The sequence below is a fragment of the Carex rostrata genome, chromosome 8 (genome assembly GCF_964058835.1).
Source record: "Carex rostrata chromosome 8, lpCarRost1.2, whole genome shotgun sequence".
Classification (NCBI taxonomy): Eukaryota; Viridiplantae; Streptophyta; class Magnoliopsida; order Poales; family Cyperaceae; genus Carex; species Carex rostrata.
The window spans coordinates 454934-480080 of record NC_135925.1 but is presented as its reverse complement, the minus strand read 5'-3'; the positions used below and the strand labels follow the sequence as shown (position 1 = coordinate 480080).

Below are 25147 nucleotides of genomic sequence, written 5' to 3'. Positions count from 1 at the left end.
ATCCTTGGTTTGGTTTGGTTTGATTTGGTTTGGTTTGGTTTGTACGAATGGCTGGCCGGAGATTCTAATCGACAATTACTGTCGCTTATAACTTACAAGGCACATTCAAATCTGAAAACCGACCCCTGGGCAGTGGGCCCCCGACGCTGCTTCGACGTTTCTTCTCCAATTTGGGGACCACATTTTTCTTTTCCAGTTTAATGGCATCACGGAATTGCTATGCATTGCCATCTGTGTACCCTTAGGTTTGTCTGAGCTGGCAAATGGCAATCAAGTGAGTCTGATTGGACGGTTAGGATTAAATTGGAAAAGAATTTAATGTTATTTTATATTCTATTTTAGATTGGGTCAATTTGAATTTTAGATTATCTGGTTTCAAATTATATTTGATTTATTTTTTATTTTTTTTGGATAAAAGGCATAAGCTCGTTTCAATACAGATACAGAGTTAAGTTACATAGCTAGAGTAGAGTAGAGTCTGATGAGGGATATCTCACACCACAAAACGACATCCTGAATATCATGGTCATATCATGGTCCAGTGCCACATATAAAAAATGAAGTTGTGAATTCTAAATGTTTTAGCTAAGCGCCTAAGCCACATATAAGGGCTGCATAAACTAAGCCACCAACATGGGCACTGCATAAACTCTTGATTGGGATTTCATCAGTATTGACTGGTAGCCAATTAGCCATAGCCATAGCCATAGCCATAGCCATAGGTCTGTCTCTGCCATGACCTCTCCAATATTTAACCAAGGAAAGAATTACAAATATGACCTGTCTGTCTAGGTTATTTAATTTAGGGTTAGCTTAGCTGCATTAAAACAAATATCACTATGCTTCCAAATTCTCCAAACTACTGCACTAAGTCACTAACTGTTCAAAGGAAAAAACATTTTTATGTTTGACTGCTAATTGGCAATAAAATTGAATAATTTGTTTAACAAGCTCCCATTCAGAACCATACTTTTTGGGCAAATGTACCTTCAACAAATAAATGGTCTATTGTTTCTATTTCATCACATAATTGCCATTTCGTATTATCCTAGCTTCCAACCTTTTTTAATTAGTTTATCTTTCGTCAGTATCTTTTTTTACTTGTCAGCCATATGAAAATTTATACTAAAATATGAATGGAGATGAAATTTTATATTTTTTGGAATGTTTTTACTATTTTTTAAAATAGGTACAAAATCATTGTCTTTGAACCTGTCAAAAAACAGTGATTTTCTACCCCTCTTAAAAAATAGTAAAAAATTGGATAAGCAATTCTATTAATATTATATTTGACTATAAATTGCTTTTTAATCTTCTGATATCCCCATGATATCTCATTATGTGAGAAACTTAAAGCATTTTTATTACTAAGATTAGACGGAATAAGTGAATATACATGCTGAGAAGTCTGATGCTTATCTCCACATCACCTGGACTTGAAATTATTGAGCATATCATTGCCATAAACACAAGACTGGACTTTAAATTATTGAGCATATCATTGCCATAAACACAAGATGTTTTAGAAAAATTTAAGACCGGGTAGTCGATGATCAAATGTGCATTTCTTCGCTGTCTCATGTTTAAACAACATATCTTCATCTTCTCCATTTATTTATTTATTTTTTGTATCTTCTTAAAAAAAAAAAACATATTTTCATTAAAAGATACTTTTATCTTAACGAGTTTTCAACTACCAAAACCAGCTTGGTTCGGTAGTACTCAGAACCACCTACTATACTTCCAACGGAAAACTCAATTCCACAAAAAAAAAACTAGCAATTTTTTATTTTTAGAAATATAAAAAAAATTATCGGAAAATAATGGATCAATTTTGTGATACGTAGAAACATTGTTAATGATTCGGTCCATTTAAGTATGTAAATTTAGGGGAAGCCGATTACAACAGCATCTAAAAAAAATCAATAAATCGGTTCAAATAGTTAGGTCCCTTTTTTCAAATGAAAAAAAAAGGTCATTCATCAGTTTTCCGATAATTTAATTTTTACATTTCTAATTTTTTTTTTTTTAGTAAAATTAACACCCAATTAATTAAAAAAATTTGGCTACAGAAAAATACACAGTTAATAGAAACCTAGCTCTGGTCTAACCTACAACTTACAGCTCGCAAGAGGCTATCCGTGACCGTGCATTGCTTCTCAAATAATTGCCACGCATGAATTCGGTGGATTTAGTTTATTTATTTTTTCCCAGCTAGTACAAAAAAAAGCTGATACCAACATTCATAGCTATAGGTAGCGCAAACAATGCATTTTTGTTGATAATTTATTTTTCTATGTAAAATTTAGGAACTTTATATTTATTATTTAATGAACATAGAACTGATGCATTATGATGCGTATGAAAATATATATGCCTTCATCCTAGTTTTATGTTATTAGAGTTAGTTTTTGAGAATTCGCTTTTTAAAAAATATCTACTACAAAATATGATTTGTAAATGAGAAAATTTGTTTTAAAATAACTTCTGCATTCAACAAAAAATAAACGCCAATATATATTATTTTTTTTTCAAATTGTTAAAATTGCATATAATAAAAAACAATACAATTAATTATACTTTACAAAGAAACACAAAAAAAAAAAACTGATTGTGTTTTAAGAATTTTATTACCTCTAAATACATCAGTCATATGTTCTCTTTTAATTTTTTAAACGAAGAAAATAACATGAAAATATAATTTTTTTTACTATAGTAAATGCGAAAAAATGTCGGATGGTAGAGCGTGTTGATGATGTCAATATATGAAAACAATGTCCTACAAGATTATTACAAAAAAAAAAAAACCTTAATTTGTCAATTAGTTACTCCAAAGTCTCATATATTTTAGAAGGCGTACATCTACATCAAATATTAATTAAATAAAGTCTCATCGCATCTTAAGATAAGGATGAATCAAAACAGTATCTCCTCCCCCATAGTTTTTAGTGATATTATCCAATAGAAGGAGTTTAAGTATTTTTATATAATGAATATATGTATATAATTATGAATTTCTATTTGAGTTTGAAATGATTTAATATTGAACCTTTTTTTTTTTTTAATCTAGTGTGCAGAGCTGCTCCGTCAAAGACATTGCCAAGTTTCACCATTGTTTAAAAATATACTTAAAAATCTGTTAAAATTTATAAAAGAGTTAGTTTTAAATATTTAATAGAAAGTTCATTGTAACGGCTATGAAAATTTACATTTACCACAGAACCATAAATGGAAGGAGTTCGGTTTTGAGGCCGACAAAGAATTAGCAAAAATTAAATTGGACCAATAAATTTTGAACAAGAAACCACATTATAAATTATTACGATTTAAAGATTGTCTATTTACAAATCTTGTATAAACATTTTTTATTTTAGATTTTAGAACTTGAAGCAAACCGCCTATAATTTCTTTTGCAGTTGAGACTTGAGAGCAACTTATCTTCTCCCAATGTGAAATTCGTATCCTCTGCATTAACTCAAAAAGGAATCTTTTGAGTTAATGTATCTGGACCATCCGATGAGATTTAAGATTCGTACAGATTAGATCCGCACTCATATTAAGGATCCACTACACTATAGATGGTGGACGGATAGGCTCTATTTATAATCGGACGATCAAGATGCTCTTTTGAGTTAATGCAGACGATGCGGACTCCTAGAAAATAGAAAACTAGCCGCTTTCGGTTTGGTTACTTTTCTCCGTACCGTATTATATGTTGTACTAATTATAGCAGGTTATCAGACGACCCAGATCACGTGCAAATTCCACTCGTTACACAAAATTTGATACAGAAAAACAATGCCGACTCTTTCGAGTGTTGCGGAGGCTTTGTATAAGAATTAAGAAACGACCCGCGTGTCTCATCCGTCGCTTTTAATTTACTTCTCTGCAATCGCTTTTTCTCACCTATTTTTGCGTTTGCACTTTGCACTTTGCACTTTGCACCCCTGTCCCTCTGAATACCTATCGGTTTTAATCGAGCGATTAATGGGGGATTTAGGGGTTTGTAAGGAGGAATCTATCAATGGCGCCGGAGGTACGGACATGTGGAGCTCATCTGACGGTTGCACTGTTTCCCCAGCGGATCACTTGGTCGTGATGGTACACGGGATCCTTGGGAGGTACGATGGATCGCTCTTTCTATGAATTTTGAATTCATAAGGAATTTGATTTTCTCGGACCGATGAATTAAGCTGATTTTTTGTTTTTGTTTTAATTGGTTTTACATGTTGCCTGATTTTCGGGAGTTTTTGTTTTTGAAGTAGGTGGGCGCTTTAGATTGGCGTTATTTGGGGCTCGAATTATGCTCAAAGCTGTTGAATAATTGAATTTTATTTGAATTGAGGAATTACTCACGGAATCGAATTTGTTTTGTGCAATTTGGGTTAATTTCCCATTTTCTCTACCGTGTCTAATTCAGATTATGCATTTTTTTTTATAGGATTACAGGTCTACATCCGTAATATATTTTTTTTTCTGAGCTATCTATCCTGTTTGTAGTTTAAACTGATATATATATATATATTTTTTCTGAACACTATAGTAAGAATTGTTTGTCTGTCCAAGTTTTATGTAGCTTTGATAATTACAGTTTAAGTACTAGTATTTTTTTAATAATTCAGATGTTTCTGGCAATTAATTAAAGATAGAGACGTCTGATAATTATTATATTAAATCATGGATTATTGAACAAATGTTCCCTGTCAGAAGCATGTAAATATTTAATTTGCTACTGGTTGGCTGGGGATCCATCTATTGAGTCTGGAGAGTAGTTGGTGAATATTTAATCTAATTTATGTTATTAAAAGCCATATTTTGCATTGCATACTGGATGCTTATTTGTACAAGGAGAAACATTTTTTTTTTTTGTCCTTTCTGGAAATGTTTGAATGGGTTTGTTCAGAACACATATATTGTCGTATTAACTGATGGGGGTGCTGAAAGTGTGGTTCACTGTATGCTTATGTCCAGCTGCTATTCTAGGAGAAATTATATATAACAGACATACATATTTTATTCCTGGTGGTATATTTTAAAATGTGCACTGAGAGAGAGAGAGAAAGAGCATAAATTTTAGTGAATCACAAAAAAAGAACTCATTATATTGGATGATATGGAATAAATTTATGTTCACTATTTAATATAGTTAAGTTTATTTGTTTTAACAGCAATACAAATTGGAAATTTGCGGAGGAGCATTTTGTGAAGATGCTTCCTGATAAAGTCTTAGTTCATTGTAAGTTTTTACCTCCATGGAATGATGCTCGTTTCTTTTACCGAATGTTGTTGTTTTTGTTCCTCCTGGTTATGTTATATGGATTGCTATATCTCTTTGATTTGGTTTATCATCTTCAAATTGTTTGTTCTTTACTTACCATCTGTTACTTTCTCCAGGTAGCGAACGTAACATAAACAGGCTCACTTTGGATGGTGTTGATGTGATGGGTGAACGCCTAGCTGAAGAGGTTTGATATATTTTGTGTATAATGTCATATATGACCCTAGGTAGTTCTGTAAAGAAGGGGATAGTTGGGAATGCCTAAACTATCCTTGTCTTGCATTTGTGAAGTGAAACAAAATGCAAGTAATGGGATAACCTAAACTGAATTTCATAACCTATTAATTATATGAAGATTGCCAGGTGTAGAAAAAGTACTTCAATTTGGCTGTCATTTATTTTTGTTTAAATGAATAAGCAGGTAACTGAAGTAATTAAAGGAAAACCAAACCTTCGAAAAATATCTTTTGTTGCACACTCCATTGGAGGACTGGTGGCAAGATATGCCATTGGACGACTCTTTAGACCTTCTAGAAGGAAATCTCTAGGAGATTCTGAGGGGCAAATTCCTGATTTTGAAAACAGTAGTGGTACCATATGCGGCCTTGAAGCGATGAATTTTATCACCATTGCTACGCCTCATCTCGGTTCCAGAGGAAACAGACAGGTCTCTTATTATTACAATTTGTCCCTTCATTTTAAGTTTGACTAGTTCATAACAGTATCAGACCTGAGTGGTATGGTATGGTTTTACAAAATGTGTGTGTGTGTGCAGTATCAAATTTTCATTATAACATTCTTTTTTATTTCAATTGTTGTATTCCCTGTGTAGGTTCCATTTCTATTTGGTCTTACGGCCGTGGAAAAATTAGCATGCCATGTAATTCATTTGATATTTAGACGAACCGGCAGACATTTATTTCTAGTAGATTCTGATGATGGAAAGCCACCTCTGTTACAGCGTATGATAGAAGACTGTGATGATCTGTATTTCATGTAAGCTGATTTTTGTCACTATTCTTTGTTATTATTCATGAACAGAAAGAGGGATACCGGACTTTTTTTTATTTAGGCAGAAAGGGAAGGAGTCGGGTAGGTTTTCGGACAATAGGTAACACTGGAAAATTGTTACGGTGTAAACATGGGCATATTGCTTGCACCGTAGAATCCTTTCCAGCAGAAAATTATATTTTATTAAAAAAGAAAACCGGGATGCCATCTCAGCACCCTTGCATAAACCTCAACTATGTGCGCCACAAACCAAACTACTACTTTTTTATTTGTCATTTGTCACAAATATACTTCTGGAGGCAAAATTGGGGCCGATGAGTGGTATTCTCTCAGTTTTTTAGGGTTGAATGGTGAGTTTGTCATTTATAAGGATTTGACTGCAAAACTTCCCTTTTTCTCATTTAGTTGATCCAAAATAAAGGTTCATAATGTGATCTCAAATGCTGGTTCAAATGAAGTAATTGTAATAAATGTATGTAGGTCGGCATTGCGAGCATTTAAGCGTCGGGTTGCTTACTCAAATGTTGCCTATGATCGTATCCTTTTTCTTTTCATTTTTCATTTTTCATTTTTATTATTTATTTGCATTTGTTAGTTAGTATACTTGTCAATTTGTTTGTAGTCAACGTAGTAGGGAAAGGTGCTAAATTATTTCATTTTTATATATTTTTTTAATTTCCCTTAACTTTATGGTTTGAAAGATATTGTTGGCTGGAGAACATCCTCTATTAGAAGAAATTCTGAACTGCCCAAGGTAAAACTATAAACATTTTCTTATTAAGTTTGTGTGTTTTTTTTTTGGTTGAAGAGAATGTCCGACAATTTCATTTGCATCACCATATTTGATGTATATATATTTAAATTGGAGCATTTATGACAGTTTCAAGAGATACCAAGCGAGATATATCCACATATTGTCCACGAGGAAACATCAAACGGTGAAAATCCTGATAAATGCAATGAAGCTATAATAACAGATGGTGATTATGACATGATAGAAGGCAAGTGAACTAACACTTAACTAGTAAATTACACAAATGGTCCCTAAAGTATCACTCATTTTCTATATTGGTCCTTAAAAGTTTGGGTTCTTTCTCATTTAAAAGGAGGGAATAAGCTGTTAAAAAGCATCCTGCCTACTTATATAGGTATTCATAAAAAAAGACCTCTGATTGGTTGCTTGTATAGGTATGTGTTTGCTCTATCCTCATTCAGAGGTTAGATGAAAAATCCATCTTAGCGTCCATGTCATGATGATATTTATGTGAGATGTATATGAACATTATTGTTTATTAGTTTCTGATTACATGGATGTTAACGTTAGTATGATAGTATCCATTTAATCTATGTGATACTGTGGATAGTAATATCAGTATTCATGCCAACATTTATGCTAATTGCAGCGTACTAAAATGATGGCGAGATGGATGAACATATTTTTTTATTTAATGAATGGTAAATGTAGGACCGATATGATACGAATTAGAAATTCTGAGGATTAAATTGATACTTTTGAAACTTCAAAGACCAAAATGGAACAAGGGAAAAGGTACATAATATAATGTTGAATAGCTTACACCAATTAATTTTACATGCCGCCACAGAAAATCTTGTGAGAGGCTTGAGAAGGGTATCATGGGAAAAGGTAGATGTCAGTTTTCACACCAGCAAGCAGAAATTTGCTGCTCACAGCATCATTCAGGTATGTTACAGAGCTTTGCCAGTATTTCACCAATATGTACATGGCAAGTATTTACACTATGCCTGTTATACCCAAACATGAAATGCATGTATCACGGGGAAAGGTAGATGTCCGTTTTAACACCAGCAAGCAGAAATTTGCTGCTCACAGCATCATTCAGGTATTTTTCATAGCTTTGCCAGTATTTCACCAGTATGTACATGGCAAGTATTTACACTATGCATGTTATACCCAAACATGAAATGCATGTATCATGGGGAAAGGTAGACGTCAGTTTTAACACCAGCAAGCAGAAATTTGCTGCTCACAGCATCATTCAGGTGTTTTTCATAGCTTTGCCAGTATTTCACCAGTATGTACATGGCAAGTATTTGCACTATGCATGTTATACCCAAACATGAATGATCTAATAATATATTCATTGTTTGTTTTGTTTAATAATTTGTAGGTGAAGGATCCAGTAATGCATTCGGAAGGTGCAGATGTTATACATCATGTAATTGACCGTTTTCTGACGTAGGTGGCTCAAAAATATATATACCAGAAAAGGACAAGTAAAAAGAATGGTAGAGTTGTTTTGAATGTCGGAAATGGGGAAAAAGAAGCTATTGGAAGCAATCCTTTATAATTTAATTGATTGTAACTTGCTAATGTAATAATAAAAATCAGAACGTTGCAATTTTACTACTAGCTGTATTTATACTAGAAAGAGGGACGAGGCCAGAAATTAGTATTTAGATCTTGTGCTTCGATTTCAACAGAGCAATAGAAACAATCAATTACCTTGGCTTAAAGCATCCAAGTAAAATTAAAAATAAATTAAAAAAAACCATCAAGCATTAAATAAAATTTAAATTAATTTTAATTTCTAAACTCGTACACTTGTGCAATTAACTTTTAATTTCTTTTACTAATCACGTCAGCAATAATTATTTTTTTGAAGGTCAGTGAACATGGCTCAACTGGTCAGCAATAATTATTATGGAAGACAGAATGAAAGTCAATAAAAATAGTTTGAAAACTATTTCTTTAAAAGAAATTTTTGTAAATTAAAAATTATATTACATCCCAAAAATTAAAATAGTAAGTGGCACACGTACTTTGCCAAGTTAATAAAAAAACACAAGTTTAGTGTCTCTGTCTTGGCTATAACAGAAGCCAATCAATGAATCAAAACAACACAGACTAAACAAACTAATCCATCTTCCCACCAAATTAAGCTGAACTAAGTCACGTAGAAGATCATTTTTTTTTTCTCTCTGTATAACTGCTCCATTTTTACACGAGATGCAGTCCAAAAACTGGAAAGAAGGTTAAATATGTAATTGTACAGTGGTCTAGCTGACCTATCAATAGTACTCTGAAACACTCTTGTATTTTATTTTTTCTCATCAAATACTCGAACAATATATGGCAAAAAGGCTTAAATCATTTAGTTTGTCATTCTGGTTCAAAGAAGGTACATCTATTATGGAATCCTCAAACCCCCAACCCCCAAATCTTAATTCTTAACTAAATGGTATTTCGTTTTGTTCCCGGCTTTTACCACCGGCACAAAAGATTTCCTAAGAAACTAGTAAGGCAAGGCATCTTAAAGATTGTTAAATATATAAAGACAATGCTGACAGAACTGAACTACGTAATATATAAGACAAAGTTTTCCACCTCAGCCGGCAACTTTTTCTGAAATTTCTCAAGAAAAATTTGCCATTCGCTCTTCGTGGATTCTGAATATTTAATTAGCAATTAAATAGCCTTACAATTTAAGAAGGATGCTAAATGATTAATTTCCCCTTCTGAGATCAAAGGAACAGTCTTAGTTTCAACAAAACTCATCTTGAATCCTAAATTTCGTTAAAAAACAACAACAAGCCATTCAATCCTTTCCATGATACAGCACAATTATTTCTCTTTCGTATTAATTTTAAGCATCCAAAACTATTAATAAACAGCCTCATCTGTAAACCAATTTGATTCTCTGAAGAACTACCAGAGAAGTAATAATCCTCTCCAGTGACAACACATTAACGCTCCAACAAAAATGAATTTAGATCAGAAGCATGCTTATCAGTTTAGCAATCAATTGTTTACAAAAAAAAAAAAAGTGTGTAACAAAACATAATAACATACACTGTACATGCAGGATAAGCATTAGTTGGCACAAAAATGTAATAACATCACATCAGCGAAAACAACCATTGGCCCCTACAAACATGTTAAAAGATTGAACGGTTTACATTTGAAATTGAGTTGGATTGCTCTTTGGAATTTGCAGTTTCACATCAATGGACTCCGTCCCTTTCCCCTTTTCCTATCTTTTCCCCATTTAAATCACATGAGAACTTTGGCAAGTTTTGGAGGTTGGTCTTTGTCTCTAGAGTTAAAAACAGAACCGGAGTGGGAACGTGCATGAGAATGTGAAGGAGAGTGGGAATGGGAATGCGAACGCGAATGTGAATTGGAAATGGCATTAGAGTTGCAATCAGAATTGGAATTAGCATTAGAATTGGAATTGGAATTGCCATTAGAATTGGAAGTGGAAGTGGAAGTGGAAGAACTAGAACTGGAGAAGTTGCTGAGTCTTGGTGCCATCAGTAGCAGGTCATCCTCATCGTCAATGATTGATGAAACCGTTGACTCTGATCCCTCTGTAAATCATAAATTTATTATGAGAATCTTGAAATAATGTAATTGATGCACACAAAAGGGGGTCAAGGAAAGCAATCCATATGTGCATTATTTGCACATATAGTACCAACTACTGTACCCCCACACACATTTAGGTTTGATACAATCATTTTTCCTAAAACATATTTTGAATAAGAGATAATCTGTGTAAGATAGTAATTATTCTGACATCATAATGTAAGTGCAGTATGTTTCTATTATCTTTTTCTAATGTTGATTTAAAAGTCCGTTAGTAAGACATAAAATCTACGAGAGATACATTGGCTCAGAAGTCAGAAACAAGTAATTATGTATTGGATTATGTGGGATTTTGGAGATCAAATTCATTTACTTGAAGAGTCAGGACAGAAAAGGTTAAAAACATGTCCCAGACCATTAATTACAGGGACAAAATTATAATTTCTAATTTGAATGCACAGTTAGCATGCTAAAATATAATCTGAGTTGGCTCCTAGCATGCTTAGAATAAAAATTAATAAAATCTGGTACATGCTGGTACTGAACCCAAGCTAACAGCAGCAGCGGAGCTAGCACTGCATTTATGTGGGGTCAACAATAGACACTTAAATAAATTTCATTATAAAAACACCTTAAGAATTTTACTACCCAATTAAATTTTTTTTTTTCATTGGGTGCAGTTGATCCCATTATCTACCAAGTATCTTGACCACTGGGTAACAGGTAAAATCAGCATGTTATCCCCTCAGACAAACTCTGTTACATGTGTATAAGAGTGAAAAGAATAGCGCACCAGAGGCGGTGCCACGGTTTTGACTTGGGACGTGCCTAACTTGTGACACCTGGATTCCGTCAGGTAGAAGACAATTGAATAATGAACCTGTTTTGTACCAATGAAATTAATACTAAATCACATCCCAGTCAATGAAAATTATTAAAATACTGACCGGCTAAAGGACAATTGAGGGACCATATGTGTCAGGTAAGGTACGAGGGATATGCTTTGTCGAGTTTTTTGTGGGGTTAGCAGAGGCTGCAAACCATACAATTTTATTGAAACATGCTTTGTCGAGTTTGCGTGAAGTTTTGCAGAATCTGGTCATGGTTAAAATTAATAAAATTTAAGTTCGCCATGGAGGGCATGTAGTAGTTTACTAGGGCTTGGTTATTTGAAAAAAAAAAAAAAAAAAGTAAATGAATAGAGAAAAAAAAATAAAGGTACTAGCCCACTAGTTGGTGCATAGCAAGTCATGGTATAAGGTATTACAATACCAGCAAGTACCATTACAGTTTAACAGCTCAAGTTATTTAGTAACATTCCCAATCTGTACAGGCACCGGTTGATAGCATAATTTAACCTGGTGCTGACCTAATCGGGCGAGGCGGTTGATCCACGGAGGTATAGGTTTCCCTGTAAGATACATTGCTACCTCCTCGGTGAAGTGGTTACAATTTTTCGAGATTAAGTGATACGAGTTGCCGTGGTACTTAGATGCCAGGTCCTGAATGAAGTTTTGGAAATCTGATTGTGGCATGTTAGTGGTACCAATTCTTACAGACTGTCTAAACAGGAAACCGGGACAAAGCCTTGGCTCCACCTCAAAGACCCCACTTGTCGGGTACTCGTGGGCCCCATACCCATACTCCAATCCATGTACTGTGAATTAAAGTCGAAATAAATAATAATAATAATAATTAGAAGAGTTAAAATGACCATCTTTAGTAATTTATTTTTGAGAGAAATGTATTTAAGAATGGGTAGTATAGTATGTAATTTAATAATGTGATTCTAATGCATCTTTGGAAAGTTGAAATTCGTGATGATGCAAGATCTATGCTTATAGGTTTTGTTAAGCTTGTTTGGAAACGGTTAATAACACCTTTTTGGAAATAAAAATTACAATTTATGTCTATTTATTATCTCTTTTTTTTTTTGAAATAATTGGTAGAGGTCTATTTATTATCTTAAAGCTCGATCTATAAGAACAAAACAAATTATTCTAATCGATTGAACAGCATGAAAAAAACGCGGTACATCTTAAATTCAAAACATTTTAAGAAAAAAAAAAACTAAATTGGTCAATATAAGAAACGAAGAGAAACATACGAATTAATTTGAAGATGTAAACAAAGATAAAGATTTGAAAAATAAAAATGTACCTTCAATCCCTGAATGAAAAATTCCAAGACCGAACCAATAGAGATAATCATTGATGGGAGTGAGATCATAGACGTTCAAATAAATGTTGGTTACAGCTCCTTTCTTGGAGCTTTGTTTCTTATCCTTCCCCATGAGGGGAGGGGAACCAAATTGAATCTCTATAACCCCCAAATGGGAAGCGAATTCGAAATCGCCATCCAGAGGACCAGAGGAGATGGATTTTGCGGAGCCTAACAAATTGATGGCTGGAAAGCGATCGAATTGAGGAAGTTGGAATTTGCTATTTGCTCTTCAATTTGGATATTTTTGGGTTCTCTTTCTCCTTTCCTTTTTGCGCCACAAAAATGTACCTTCTTCGAATTCATATCTACCTCGACCGGACCTCATTGTTGAGTTTAAATTTAGTATGTTCATTATATGTTAGCACGAATCGTAATGGAGACCACATTCTGATCGGACGCTCCAGATACAAAATCGAGCGGTGAGGTAATGCACGATTAATTAATCATTACTCACACAAATATTGACTCTCAAATACTAAACAAACGATATTTTCAGTGCCTAAATGAAGTAAAAGCAAATTGTATTAAATTCACGATTGTGATGTTTAAGACCATTTTTTTTTAATTAAATGTTGAGTATTAGTTTTACTTTCGTAAAAAATTAAAGTTTAGAATTTACTTTTTACAATTTTTTTTTTTAAAGGAACGTGATAATAGTTTCTCATATAAATTCCCGATTTCATATCTCTACTAGTGATCTAGTGTATTTACAACGTACAAGTATTTATATACAATATATTAAATATTTATACCTAACATACCAAGTCTTTATAAAAGCTGGACATATCAACTCTTTATAAAGATTGGACATTTGGCGCTAATTGGATTTTAATTTAAATTGAAATCTTTTATAAATTCTTTGTATCAAAAGTAGGACTAGCTAGTGTAAAATATTAAAAAAATTATTAATTTTTAACTTTTCACCATTCTCAAAGAAATATCAAGTATATGTACATGACATATCAATCATTTATATCTAACATATTGAGTATTTATATCTATATACTTTTAAGTCTGAATAGTTAAGCTTTTAAGTATTTATATCCAACATATTAAGTTTTCATACATAGCATATCAAGAAGAAGAAAAAAGGAGAGGAAAAACCAAAAAGTATTTCAATTTGAATCTAATTTGATAGACATAATCGAGTATAAGACGTTTGTAGTTTTAAATTTGCAAAATTTCTCACAGATCATCAGAAATATGTACGAGATTGAACAAAAAAATACTCTTCTATGAAAATATGTAAAGATGGGTAAGTGGTGAGAGAAATAAATAAATAACTTTTCTCTTTGTGATATAAGCACTTATAGTTTTATATCTATGCGTGAAAGTGTTTATATATAATATATCAAATATTTATACTTAACGTCCCAAATGTGCATAGAAAAATTTAAAAGATGAAGGTTAGAATATTGCTTTAATACGGTAACAGTCTTTGATTCAAATCCAATCATAGATAATAGATAGAAGTTTTTAGATACCACTTTATTGACTTTAATATCTAAAAACTTCATACCTATAAACTTTATAAAAAACAAAAAAGTCTACTGGAAATTCTCATAGATGTTGATGTGTATCCATTTGTGATACATGAATTCGAAAATAGGAATGAAGGATTCAATTTATTTAGTTTGAATTCGGCGAAAAAGTAAAAATTCTATGAACTCTTATTTGCTTGGATTCAAATCTGACGAGAATAATATTCTACCACTAAGGATTCCTTTATTTTCAATAAGACCCCTGACCTATCTATTATTTTCTTTACTTGTCCTTGAAAGTTTCTCACTTTAAAGTCTTTTGTAATACTTAAATGTTTTGACTTTTCAGGTTGTATAATCTCAATCTTTTTAAAAAATCTTTTGTGATTCTTTTGCAAACTTGGTAAAAAAGAAGAGTTATGGAAGTTAAAAAAAATGGATTGGAGAATTTCTTGTGAGATGAAAAAAGAAGGGACGGGATAATTTCTCTTTTCTAAAATACATCATAACAAAAAAAAGACAGTACTGTCCCATCCTTGTGTCCGTAAGCTCTCTTGTCAAAATATTAAATTTCATGGACTACTTTGCAAAACTTGAAAATTTTATAGTTCTTTATAAAAATAAAATATACAATAATTATCGAGTAAAACTAACGTGTACTATGCTCACTAAGAGGGCTTAATGAGCACAAATTCCAAATCTATCAAATTGGTTTCAAACGACAAATCCAAACCATTGAAATTGGTCTACTTCACAAGTGATGTGTGTACGTGCAAATTTTTACAGTTTTCGAATTCATTTAGTAAAAAATCAAGCGGTAAAAAATGATGAAAATCGAATGCATTAAAATAACTCATAAAACTTCATTTTTTTATACTAAATGAATATGAAAATTTTGCATGTACACACATCACTTATGAAGTAGATCAGTATCAATTATTTGAAGTCGTCGTTTAAAGTCAATCTGATAGATTTTAAAGTTATGCCCACGAAACCTTTTTAGGAGCACAGTGCATACTAGCTTTACTCATATTTCAACTTAAACAAGTATCACTATACCGATTAAAATATTTATGAATATCTAAAATAAAAATTAAATCTCCATTAATCAAAAAATCCTTGTTGTTATATTTTCTCTTAATTTTTTATTTCAAATCTCATTCGTGCTAAAAGGATGAATATTGCCTCTTATACATATTTATTAATCAAAATTTATATAATCAATAATCAAAAAGCTATCCTATTAATATTTTTTTCCCAATATATATAGAAGTTGAAAAGCCCCCTTCTTTTTTTGAAGAGAAACAAGGCTCAAGGCTCAAGCCCTTGTTTGTGAAATCGGAAAGCTTTTAATTTGAGAAAATGGAAGAAACATTCTTTCCGGATGGCAGGGTAGAGGTGGACCGGTGGTAAGCTATGGATAAAAAAAAAATAGACGGACATATTTTGAGAGTTTTGATTTTAAAAGAATAAAAATCTACACAGCATTTGAACAAATATTCTCTAGGGAAAAAAGAAACTAATTGACAGATCTTACTACTTGAAGGTACTAATAACCTACTAGGTTTATTAGTAATACAGTACAAGGGGGACTACAATTTTTTCAGAAAAATATATTTAGCTATGCACAACAAATTATTATGTTGAAGAACATAAAGATATTATAAATATTTTTACAATGATAAATGATGTTAGGTAGGTAGCAGTAGCACAACGGTGGTGTATACATAAATTCAAATTTCAGGAGGCATGGCAATTAAAGTCTTGGTTATTGCTTCCGACATGGTAATAAAGAGAAGACCATCTTCCATCAAATTTGGAGACAACAGGATGAGCTGTTAATCCACAGTAACTCTTTCTCAACCGTTGGATGCAAATCTCCATGATCTTTTTGAACATACCATCCTCCTGAATCAACGGTTGCTCCACAAATTCGCCGAAAGGCATCCACTACTCATCACAAATACCAAACATTACAGAATTGATGTCAGCAAGAATTTAGGGACTTGAATGATGTTTCTCCTATGCTGTGGCCTGTGGGGTTAATGGGTTATACTGGTACTAGGCAGTATTTATGGGGGCGTTCCACATGTTCTAGTGAAATAAATCAACTAATTTTAATTACACAGATCACATTATAAGGCTTTAAAAAATAATAATAATAATTGTACCTTTGCAGCTTGAATCTCCATCTCGTCTATTTTAATTTCATGGGAGAGAGGTCTCAGCATGCAAATAAAGAACAGATCAGACTTCTCAAATGCCAAGTGGTGTGCATGTCTGATCAAAAAAGGTTTCAAGATTAAATTTTTTAAGTCAAATAAATAAGCTGTACTGAAATTCAAGACAGTACGGTAGGGGTTCATCCATTGTCCAAATTGTGCAACTAAGCCCTTCTTTTAATACACAATTCACCTCATTTATGCAATTTAGCTTTCAAATAAAATTATATTTTAAATTAAGTCCAATCTCATTTCTAAAAAAAGAACAAAAAAAAAAAAAAAATTAAGCCCAATCTCACTTAGTTAAACCTCATCCTTTTTTTATTATGTCAGTTAACTCAATTAACCCTGAATTATGAGTAAATCCTCTAGAAAAGTTCAACTGGCCGTTTTAAGCCTGAAATGAAACTCATTTTAGACCACATTAATTGAGATTCATAAATCATCAAATTATTGCAGTTGTGCATGCTGCTATGGTTCCATTTGGTGCATGCTGGTACCAGACTTGACTCAAGTGTTAAGAAATTTGATATTGTAAAAATGTAATCCTAGTGTGAGTATTGTTACATCTTACCTAAATGCTATGACTTCCACGAACTCGGTGTCTATCTGTGTCATAAAAAAAAATAAGGTACACTCAGTATTTTAAATAGATCTGGATTAGTTAAGTCCCATGAAAGTTGCAAAAATTTGGAGAACAACTTACACCAGTTTCCTCTTTAACCTCTCGTACAGCTCCAGAGAATATCTCCTCTGACTGAAAAATTAAAGCACTAACTTAAAATCTTAAAGTGAAATAATTGTAAGCTGTTGAAATTAAGAACTGCAATAGCAGTTTCATTTTTACAGTATAAGTACTGGTATCATCATTAAAAACACAAAGTTTAGCATATCAGTAATTGATGTGCCAACTAGGTATTGAGCCATTCAGGCCTTTGAACTGGTACAATACTAACTGATAATTCTGACTACACTAAATTCAGCCATCAGAACATTAAGCAATGGATCATGATAGCACATTTTTAATTGTATATCATAAATAATAACCTCTTGAATAAATCCTGTGGGAAGTTTCCAAGCACCTAACAATGCTGAATCGCAATATTTTTCTTGCACCACAAGTACCTGTAATTGTTTTTTTTTTCTAAGTGAGGCAAATTATATATAATTGAAGCTTAATTTCAAAACTAATTGTTTATATAGTTCGGGATTAATGCCTAAGATACCTGATTTTGATCATTGATGACAAAGCCGCCGACTCCGACTTGATGGGATGCATTTGCTGGAAGCATGCATGGCCCCTCTGGTATCCAATATGTTAGCATTACATATGCTTGCTCAGCATGGTGGTACTTAAACCCTTGCTACATAAGCAATTCAGTAAGACATCATACCAACTATGTGAGACAAAATGATAACGTACCAGTCTGGTACAGGTACGCAGTAATGTCAAACAAAATAAAAGGAAAGTCGAACACACCAGCAAGAGAAAGGATGTAAATATATGGTACCTTTACTGCAATCGGTACCAAGTCCGAGAGTTCAAGTGGCAACTTTAGCCATACCCCTTTCTTTCTCTGCATTATTAGGGAAAAGGTTTCATATTGCCAAATATCCTGCTAATATATACAACAGCTTGAATCGAAATGGTACTAATTTTTATTGTCAAAAACAGCATAAAAGAATGTTCATTAATTTTATAAGGTGTTTAATTAGAGCTTACAAAAAGTTTCCAATAGGACAGAGACATTGGCAAAGCATAGGAAAAGGTTTCCGGATCCCGAGGTAATCGATCGGCATTGATTACGATTCCACCATACTCATCTTCGAATGAGTCAAGTATGCTATAGTTATTATTTTTTGGTAAATTCCAGTTAGACATAGCACCATTGGATCCATTGATTTTACTAGGTTCAACTCTGAGGAAGTTTGAAGAATCGACATTTCCAGTTGATGATGTGGCTATTTTATATGAAGCCTTTGCTGAACAAAGATAGCAAAAAAAACAAAAAAAAATAGTAAATGCAAAGGAAAACAATAATCTTAGAAAAAAAAAAAAGTGATACTAAATAATTTTTAACCTTTCCACTGAGAAGAGAGAGAACAGTTGAAGGATGTGAAGCATTTTCCATGTCCTCTTAATTTCCTTAATCTCCTTTTTTCTAAAATTCTAATCTCTGACTTTAGTTCAAGCGAAAGTCTCTCCATGTGTATCAATAAATAAAGAGAAAAATAGAAAGGAGAATAAGAAAGCAAATAAGTACCAAGGAACTAGGAACAGAACTATATATATATTCTATCTCACAAAAAATCTCAAGTAAAACGAGAGAGACACCGTCCCTTAAAAAAAAATCTGATATAAGAAAACGAAATATTACTAATTTAAAAGCACCACCATATACAAACAGTGTGTAAATCCTGATTAGGCACAAATCTTATCTGAAATCCAAAAATGCCAAGTGGCATCGACGGTGCATCTTTGTTTTGTAATGTGTGGTTGGTACTAAGTGACTGTGACTCAGGACTCACTAACTATATATTTTAAAGCATAGTTGTAGTTGTCAGAAATATGGGATATACTTACTGGCATACAAAGATTTTATTTTTAAAAATTAAAAAAAAAATCAAATTATCAGAAAATGATGGATTGTTTTTTTTTTGGAGTTGAATGAATAGTTTGATTCCACAACGTGTTTTAGGCACTGAAAATTCAGAAATATTAGAACCGGATTATTGATTTGTTCCAATTAGAAGTTGTGAATTTAATGTAAAAATTAATTAATATTTGAGTTAAAAAATTAATGGAATTAAATTAATGATTCGATCTCATTAATTTTACTTACTGTGTGGTCATTAATATAAAAATCAGTTTGGATGCATTCATTAATATTTAAAAAGCAATTTATCTTGTTTTCCATAATTCAATTTTTTAAATTCAAAAAAAAAATGATACTGATTTTCTTTATATTGGAAATTTGGAATTATAGCAGGCATGTGATGTGGAGTGCTACTGTCATACATTTATTTATACGTTTGTCACGTGGAATGCTGGTTCTCTGTGGCAGATAAAAGTATGCAAAGTGTGTGGCTCTTTTCACTGAATAGGTGTCATACAATTAAAAATGCCATGTGGTATGGGTCCCGTATGTCAAGGACTCTCCACACCATATTGAGATCTGTGTTGTCCATGAAGGATTCTGTCTCTATTTAGAGTGAATCAGGGACCGACTACAAAATGTACGAGCACGTGATTTTTGTTGGGACAAAGTAAATATATTCATGGAATTCAGGTAATGATATGTATGTTTTTGTTTTTATTTGCTTTTTTTTTTTTTCTTTTCTTTTTTTTCCCCAAAGAAGAGGCCCCTTGAATGAGAACTGATTTGGGCCGCAATGGCAGTAAAAAGTTTCTAATTTAGTTTTAGAAATTTAGAAATGTAGGAGGATTTCTTATTTAGAAACTATGCAGTAAAAAGTTTTTTATTAAGAAATTGTTTATAAACTGTTTTACTATTGGACAATATATAGCTGTTAAAGAGCAGGTGAAAGTGGCATCCTGATGACCAGGTGGTGCTGTATGATGAGATGAGATGCAAGCAATGGTGCTGTATGAGGAGTCCATGAAGAGGTCAAGACAAAACATTAATTCTTAGCTTTAATTTTGATATATTGATGTTACCTCAGCCCCGATGTGTGTGGCTTTATACTGTTGAGATTAGTTGGTATTTTGTTACGATGCTTCCCAGACAGTACAGGGTGTTAATGTTATTTAGTACTATGCTTTGAAAAAGGGAATGAAGATGCTCTCTCCTTTGTGTCTGATCTTAAGTACCTTGTTATTGTTTGCTTTCAGGAATTAAATCAAAAGGTAAATAATTAATTAATTAATTAATTAAACCTATGCTATACTACGACGGATCCTGTCTTAATTAAACTCTTAATCAAACTCATCATGAGCTGAACTTAATTTCAGTTGCTAAAGAAAATTAAACCGGGTGTTGTGTCGTTTGAGACCATACATTATGCTTTTATCAAAACCAGACATTATTGAGAACTTTCTGACAATGTAACATATTTCTTAGTTTCTGGCAAAATTGACTGGAAAGGCTTCTCATAACCTACGCACTCTCTATAAGATTCCGACTACTACTATATATGTTGTCTGTAAGTTAATTCCTTTGCTTTTTGTTAAGTTGTCAATATATATGTAGTCTGTAAGGCAGCCTTACTAAGGCTTTTTGATCAATTATATATATTATGTCATAAATATTGTCTTACTCAAATAATTTGCTTGCTTTTGTTAAGTTGTCCGTATGTAATTACTTTGTCAAGAAAAATTTGAGAACCGGCCTTCATTTTCTTTTTTTGTACTTTTGCTTAATTTTCTCTGGTAGAAATTAACTGTGGGCATGAATTGTCGCACACATGACACTACTCTAAAGAGTAAAGACTTCTATTAAATTGCTAAAGAGCACGTCTCTCTGTGAAGATTTAGAAAAAGATGGCTAAGCTAAGCAGATTGGGTTGGAGGAATTGCTAGCTGGTGTAATCCGAACTTAATTTTAACGGGTCCAAAGGGATCTCAAATGTACCTGTTAGAAGATATGATATGATATTATATTGTCTCTATAGGTGAATTTAATTATATACAATCAATTTATGGGTTTGGACTTTGGATGACGAAGTGCCTCTGGGAACTTTAATTACCAGCACTTATATATTTCTAACAAGAGGAGCATTTGTTACAAACTGATTAATTATTATTCTGCTTACTGTCTAATTTTGATAAATATATACCTTCAATTCTTATTTATTCATTCACATAACTAAATTACTTACGTATGAAATCATATAACATGAACTCAAATATGGCAGCGACACTCATTTTGGAAATAATATATTATGTACTGGATGGTTTTATAATTTTTAGAATTCACATCATCATCTAAGATATCTCAAAATTTGAGTTAATTTTTTGGAAAATCTGACCGTTTAATTTCTTACGATATGAATCTCAAAGCAATCCATTTGTAACTAATACTGTCCTGTGCATTATACTCGATTTAATCTGGGTTCTAAAAACCTAAATATTTATTTAAAAAGGCCTGAGTCCGTTAAGTCTCAAATAAACGGCCCACGGGCATTTAGACAACAATAAAACAAGTCTCAAATAAACTGGCCCATTATAAATTTATAATTTGTACAACTAGCAGAAACAATTTCCTATAATAATATGTACTAAAAACTAACATGTCTAACGTGCATTCATCTTCCGACATGTGGGCTCCTGAAATGATACAATAATGCAATGTCGGTTTTTTTACGTCATTGATCCGCTACACCGATATTATAATAATTAATCTGTATCCCACCCAATTCTCTGATCTGTGGACTTCAGTCCCTACTCCCAACTCCCAAGGGAAGGGTAGAGATTTTAACAGTGTCGTTTTAGCTTTATGCAGCGCACGAATCGTATGAAGCGCTGCTTTGATTCTATAGTCCTTCCGCTGCATGAAGTAAAATGCGAATCAAAATCCAAGGGACACTCGCACCGTCGCACGTCATTTCCAAATTCCAATCCATCCCAAGAAATCGACCTGCCACAACGAGGAATCAAGAGACGAAGGAAAAACTTGCTATAAATAAACGGGATTTTACGCTCTTTTTCTCTCTGTCTCCTTCCCACAGGCCACAGCACAGGTAGAGGTGTACACAGGCGCGCTCGCTACCACTTGCGGCGCTCTATGTTCTCCAAGCTTTTTCGTAGTTGCAAAGGGGAGTCGATCTCCTCCTCTGATCAACTCAAGCAGGTATTTTTGTTACTTGCATTGCTGATGTCTACTGTTCAATTCGATTTCTTTCCATTTTCATACTTGTTTGCCAGTATTTTTGTTGAATTTGTTGTTGGGTTAAGTAGGCTTCAGTCTAAATCGATAAAATTACTAGGTTGCAATCAATTGGAGTAATTTCTGGATATAATGAATGGTCTTTTGTGTAATTAGTTCAATTAAGGTTTTCTACAGTTTCTAAATATTTGATTGTTTTCCTTTTCATTTCAATAAAAGAAATGGGAAAAAGGAAGGAAGTATGAAAAATAAAGAAAGAAAGAAATTTCTTCTTAGTAATACCTGAACGCTTCTTAGTCCTTGACATTGTGGAAAATATTAGAGGGGTTGTTCAGTAATACACACTTTTGATTCACCATTAAACTTCGTAGGCTCTAGAGACACTTGAGAAAAAGGAGATAGTGTTGCAAAAGAAGATTTCAATTGAGGCGGAGCGAGCAAAAGAATTCACTAAATCTCGGAATAAAGAAGGTGAGAGAGCAACTTTGGATTTATAGCAATTAGCTTGCACATACATGGTATGATTGTTGCCAGTTTAACTACTGAGGTACTGTTGTACCGGCCGGTAAAGTCAGGTTTTTCCATATTATTAAAGCCAAGAAACAGCAAAACAAAAGCTTAATTATTATAATCTCTGTCCTAACAAACAAAATAATGCATTATACTAGCAACTTAGCTTACTGGTATTTGTATAAGTATGGATCGGCAGGAAGTAATTAAGTACACAAAAAAGGTTTTGGTGAGATTTGAACTCAAGATTGATGCTCTAATTTCTAAATTACTTTGAATTGCCTCTTGCATCATGAAATACTCTCTATTTGCCCTCAACTAATTTTGTTTGGAATTATCTATATTATGACAGCGGTAATGCAATGCATAAAGAGAAAAAAATATTATGAAGGTCAATTGGGGCAACTTGGCAGTTTTCAAATGCGAATCCATGATCAGGTTAATTTGTGAGATTTTTTTTTTCTTTGAAGATTAGATTCCTAAAATTATATATAGTATATAATGCTTTTTTATCCTTACAGGAGAAAAAACAAACATTGGTCAAGATGGCTAGTTCAAAAAACAGCTAATAGGAATGTAAGGTATCTTTTGTTTGATCGATTTATGTTCTTGAAAATTATTGAATTATTAGAGAATATAACAATAGCATGAGTAGAACTGGGGTGTTCTTAAGCTCACCAAGAGGCTTGGTGAGCTTGACTCCAAACATATTGGATTAACTTCAAATAATGGATCCAAACCGTTGAAACCGATCTACTTCATGAGTGATAGTGATATGGTTACATGCCAAATTTATAAATTTTCGAATTAATTTAGTATAAAGTCAAACAGTCAACAAAGAAGTTTTATAAGTTAATTTAAATACATTCATTTTTCATGATTTTTTGACCGTTTGACTTTATACTAAATTAATTTAAAATTTTGAAATTACAATTTTTTTGACTGTTTGCTATCGCGAGCTTTACCTCAGAATCATTTGATTGGGCTTCAAACAATTAATTGTGATTATTGATCTTGATCACTTCACATACGTTGGAGTTTGTCTTCTATTACGATCAAGAGGTCAGAAATTGTTTGAAAAGTGCACAAACCAAAATAACTCCAACCTCTTGATAATGCTACATGTACTAAATCATGTCACAAGATTACAAATTTAGAAGATAATCACATGGCTCATTAAGTAGATTAAGATCAAAAGTTATAATTTGTTCTTGATGCTGATCTGTTCGTATAAGGTTAAGCTCATGAACCCACTTCGTGAGCTTAGCGCATCCTGACTTTATTCAAAATGAACAAAATGAATTGCATATTTCCTTTTTTTTTTTTATTAAAGGGCTTCGGTGCACCCCAACATATTTTAGATGCTATTCTTGAGAATTGAATCTGTATTTCTCTTTAGAGAGAGGGTCATGGCACTGCACCAAGCCCGTGGTTCAAAATGAGCTGCATATTTCTTATGGTTTCTCATTCGAAATGAATTGCATATTCCTAAGCTAGCTGTTATCTTTACAGCATTTATTTAAATATAATATGTTAGCTAATTTTACTATCAATTTATTGCTTTATGTATACAAGGAAAAAACTTACCTTGTACTAAGCAGTGATTTTCTTAGTAGGAGGCGACTGACCTTAGAAGAGGACAACTACTTCAGCAGACAAAGTAGATGCAGAAACGTAATTTAAAAAAAAAAAAAAAAAAAAAAATGGACTCATTAGCTTATTCGTTTATGATTGTTAACCAGAATCCTCCTGTACATATTTTTTGTGTGTGCCAGTATTCTATGAAATTTGTCTAGACTAATTTAGTGTAAGTTTTGCTTTGTACGACTAATTGGTAATTTTGTTTTGGAATTAATTGAAAATACTTGTCAGTATATGTTTTATGATTCGGAGGGACATATTGACAATGTTTGTTAACTTTGCCCCACGCCTCACTGTGTGGGGTGGTCCATGACCATTCCTGCACCTGATGGCTCCACGGACCACGGTGAGGCAGTCAACTATAATTTTTTTTTTTCCCCACTGCCCCCAAGTTTTGATAGGATTATAGGATCATACATACTTTTAACTTACTCTCTGAAATTTAATATAAAATGTTATTATCAACCTAATTACTCAGTTATTATTTCGCATACATTTCATCTTCTATTAAGATTCATAATTTGTTCGTGAGTTTTGTATCATAATATATATGATAATAATTGGTGAAAAACTTATATTAGCTAATA

General features: G+C 32.7%; 4 protein-coding genes and 1 long non-coding RNA gene across 17 annotated transcripts; 3 read left to right on the top strand and 2 right to left on the bottom strand.

The window, feature by feature from the left end:
• The first annotated feature begins 3859 nt into the window (after nt 1–3859).
• LOC144557913 (alpha/beta-Hydrolases superfamily protein) lies at nt 3860–8675 on the top strand. Its single transcript, XM_078306566.1, has 10 exons — nt 3860–4121; nt 5169–5236; nt 5395–5465; nt 5700–5945; nt 6111–6274; nt 6770–6825; nt 6991–7043; nt 7170–7290; nt 7894–7991; nt 8440–8675. Exons 1-10 carry the CDS (start codon nt 3988–3990, stop codon nt 8509–8511), a joined length of 1083 nt encoding a protein of 360 aa, XP_078162692.1. The 5' UTR covers nt 3860–3987; the 3' UTR covers nt 8512–8675.
• A 1362-nt stretch (nt 8676–10037) lies between these two features.
• Nucleotides 10038–13144, bottom strand: LOC144557911 (deSI-like protein At4g17486). The gene is made up of 4 exons (XM_078306565.1): nt 12798–13144; nt 12007–12294; nt 11431–11517; nt 10038–10639 (listed from the first exon to the last, which is right to left on the bottom strand). Exons 1-4 carry the CDS (start codon nt 12928–12930, stop codon nt 10323–10325), a joined length of 825 nt encoding a protein of 274 aa, XP_078162691.1. The 5' UTR covers nt 12931–13144; the 3' UTR covers nt 10038–10322.
• On the top strand, nt 11524–11850 carry LOC144557912 (uncharacterized). Its single transcript, XR_013512819.1, has 2 exons — nt 11524–11659; nt 11722–11850. It is a non-coding gene; the product is annotated as an uncharacterized LOC144557912 (long non-coding RNA).
• A 2746-nt stretch (nt 13145–15890) lies between the features above and the next one.
• Nucleotides 15891–19072, bottom strand: NUDT8 (nudix hydrolase homolog 8). Of its 2 annotated transcripts, XM_078307688.1 has the most exons (9): nt 18645–19072; nt 18287–18546; nt 18075–18140; nt 17790–17927; nt 17611–17688; nt 17270–17320; nt 17138–17172; nt 16513–16621; nt 15891–16291 (listed from the first exon to the last, which is right to left on the bottom strand). In XM_078307688.1, exons 1-9 carry the CDS (start codon nt 18769–18771, stop codon nt 16082–16084), a joined length of 1074 nt encoding a protein of 357 aa, XP_078163814.1. In that variant the 5' UTR covers nt 18772–19072; the 3' UTR covers nt 15891–16081. The 2 variants fall into 2 exon arrangements, with proteins under 2 accessions (XP_078163814.1, XP_078163815.1); XM_078307689.1 differs by lacking the exon at nt 18287–18546 and having other exon boundaries at nt 18645–18843.
• Nucleotides 19073–22108: 3036 nt separating this feature from the next.
• On the top strand, nt 22109–24805 carry LOC144558826 (vacuolar protein sorting-associated protein 32 homolog 2-like). 12 transcript variants are annotated; one of them, XM_078307715.1, is made up of 5 exons: nt 22109–22373; nt 22781–22880; nt 23272–23357; nt 23441–23495; nt 24536–24805. In XM_078307715.1, exons 1-4 carry the CDS (start codon nt 22308–22310, stop codon nt 23486–23488), a joined length of 300 nt encoding a protein of 99 aa, XP_078163841.1. In that variant the 5' UTR covers nt 22109–22307; the 3' UTR covers nt 23489–23495; nt 24536–24805. The 12 variants fall into 12 exon arrangements, with proteins under 12 accessions (XP_078163841.1, XP_078163838.1, XP_078163836.1 ...); XM_078307712.1 differs by having other exon boundaries at nt 24533–24805; XM_078307710.1 differs by having other exon boundaries at nt 24521–24805.
• Nucleotides 24806–25147: the final 342 nt, after the last annotated feature.

Coding starts and splice junctions, on each gene's coding strand:
- LOC144557913 (XM_078306566.1), top strand. CDS start 3,988: ATGGGGGATTTAGGGGTTTGTAAGGAGGAATCTATCAATGGCGCCGGA. Junction 5,946..6,110: donor GTTCCAGAGGAAACAGACAG/GTCTCTTATTAT, acceptor TTCCCTGTGTAG/GTTCCATTTCTATTTGGTCT. Junction 7,044..7,169: donor GAAATTCTGAACTGCCCAAG/GTAAAACTATAA, acceptor CATTTATGACAG/TTTCAAGAGATACCAAGCGA.
- LOC144557911 (XM_078306565.1), bottom strand. CDS start 12,930: ATGGGGAAGGATAAGAAACAAAGCTCCAAGAAAGGAGCTGTAACCAAC. Junction 11,518..12,006: donor CAACCGCCTCGCCCGATTAG/GTCAGCACCAGG, acceptor GGTACAAAACAG/GTTCATTATTCAATTGTCTT. Junction 10,640..11,430: donor AAACCGTGGCACCGCCTCTG/GTGCGCTATTCT, acceptor TATGATTTACAG/AGGGATCAGAGTCAACGGTT.
- NUDT8 (XM_078307688.1), bottom strand. CDS start 18,771: ATGGAGAGACTTTCGCTTGAACTAAAGTCAGAGATTAGAATTTTAGAA. Junction 17,928..18,074: donor TGGTACCGATTGCAGTAAAG/GTACCATATATT, acceptor TTGCTTATGTAG/CAAGGGTTTAAGTACCACCA. Junction 16,622..17,137: donor GTGGAAGTCATAGCATTTAG/GTAAGATGTAAC, acceptor TTTTTTGATCAG/ACATGCACACCACTTGGCAT.
- LOC144558826 (XM_078307715.1), top strand. CDS start 22,308: ATGTTCTCCAAGCTTTTTCGTAGTTGCAAAGGGGAGTCGATCTCCTCC. Junction 22,374..22,780: donor CCTCTGATCAACTCAAGCAG/GTATTTTTGTTA, acceptor TAAACTTCGTAG/GCTCTAGAGACACTTGAGAA. Junction 23,358..23,440: donor AAATGCGAATCCATGATCAG/GTTAATTTGTGA, acceptor TTATCCTTACAG/GAGAAAAAACAAACATTGGT.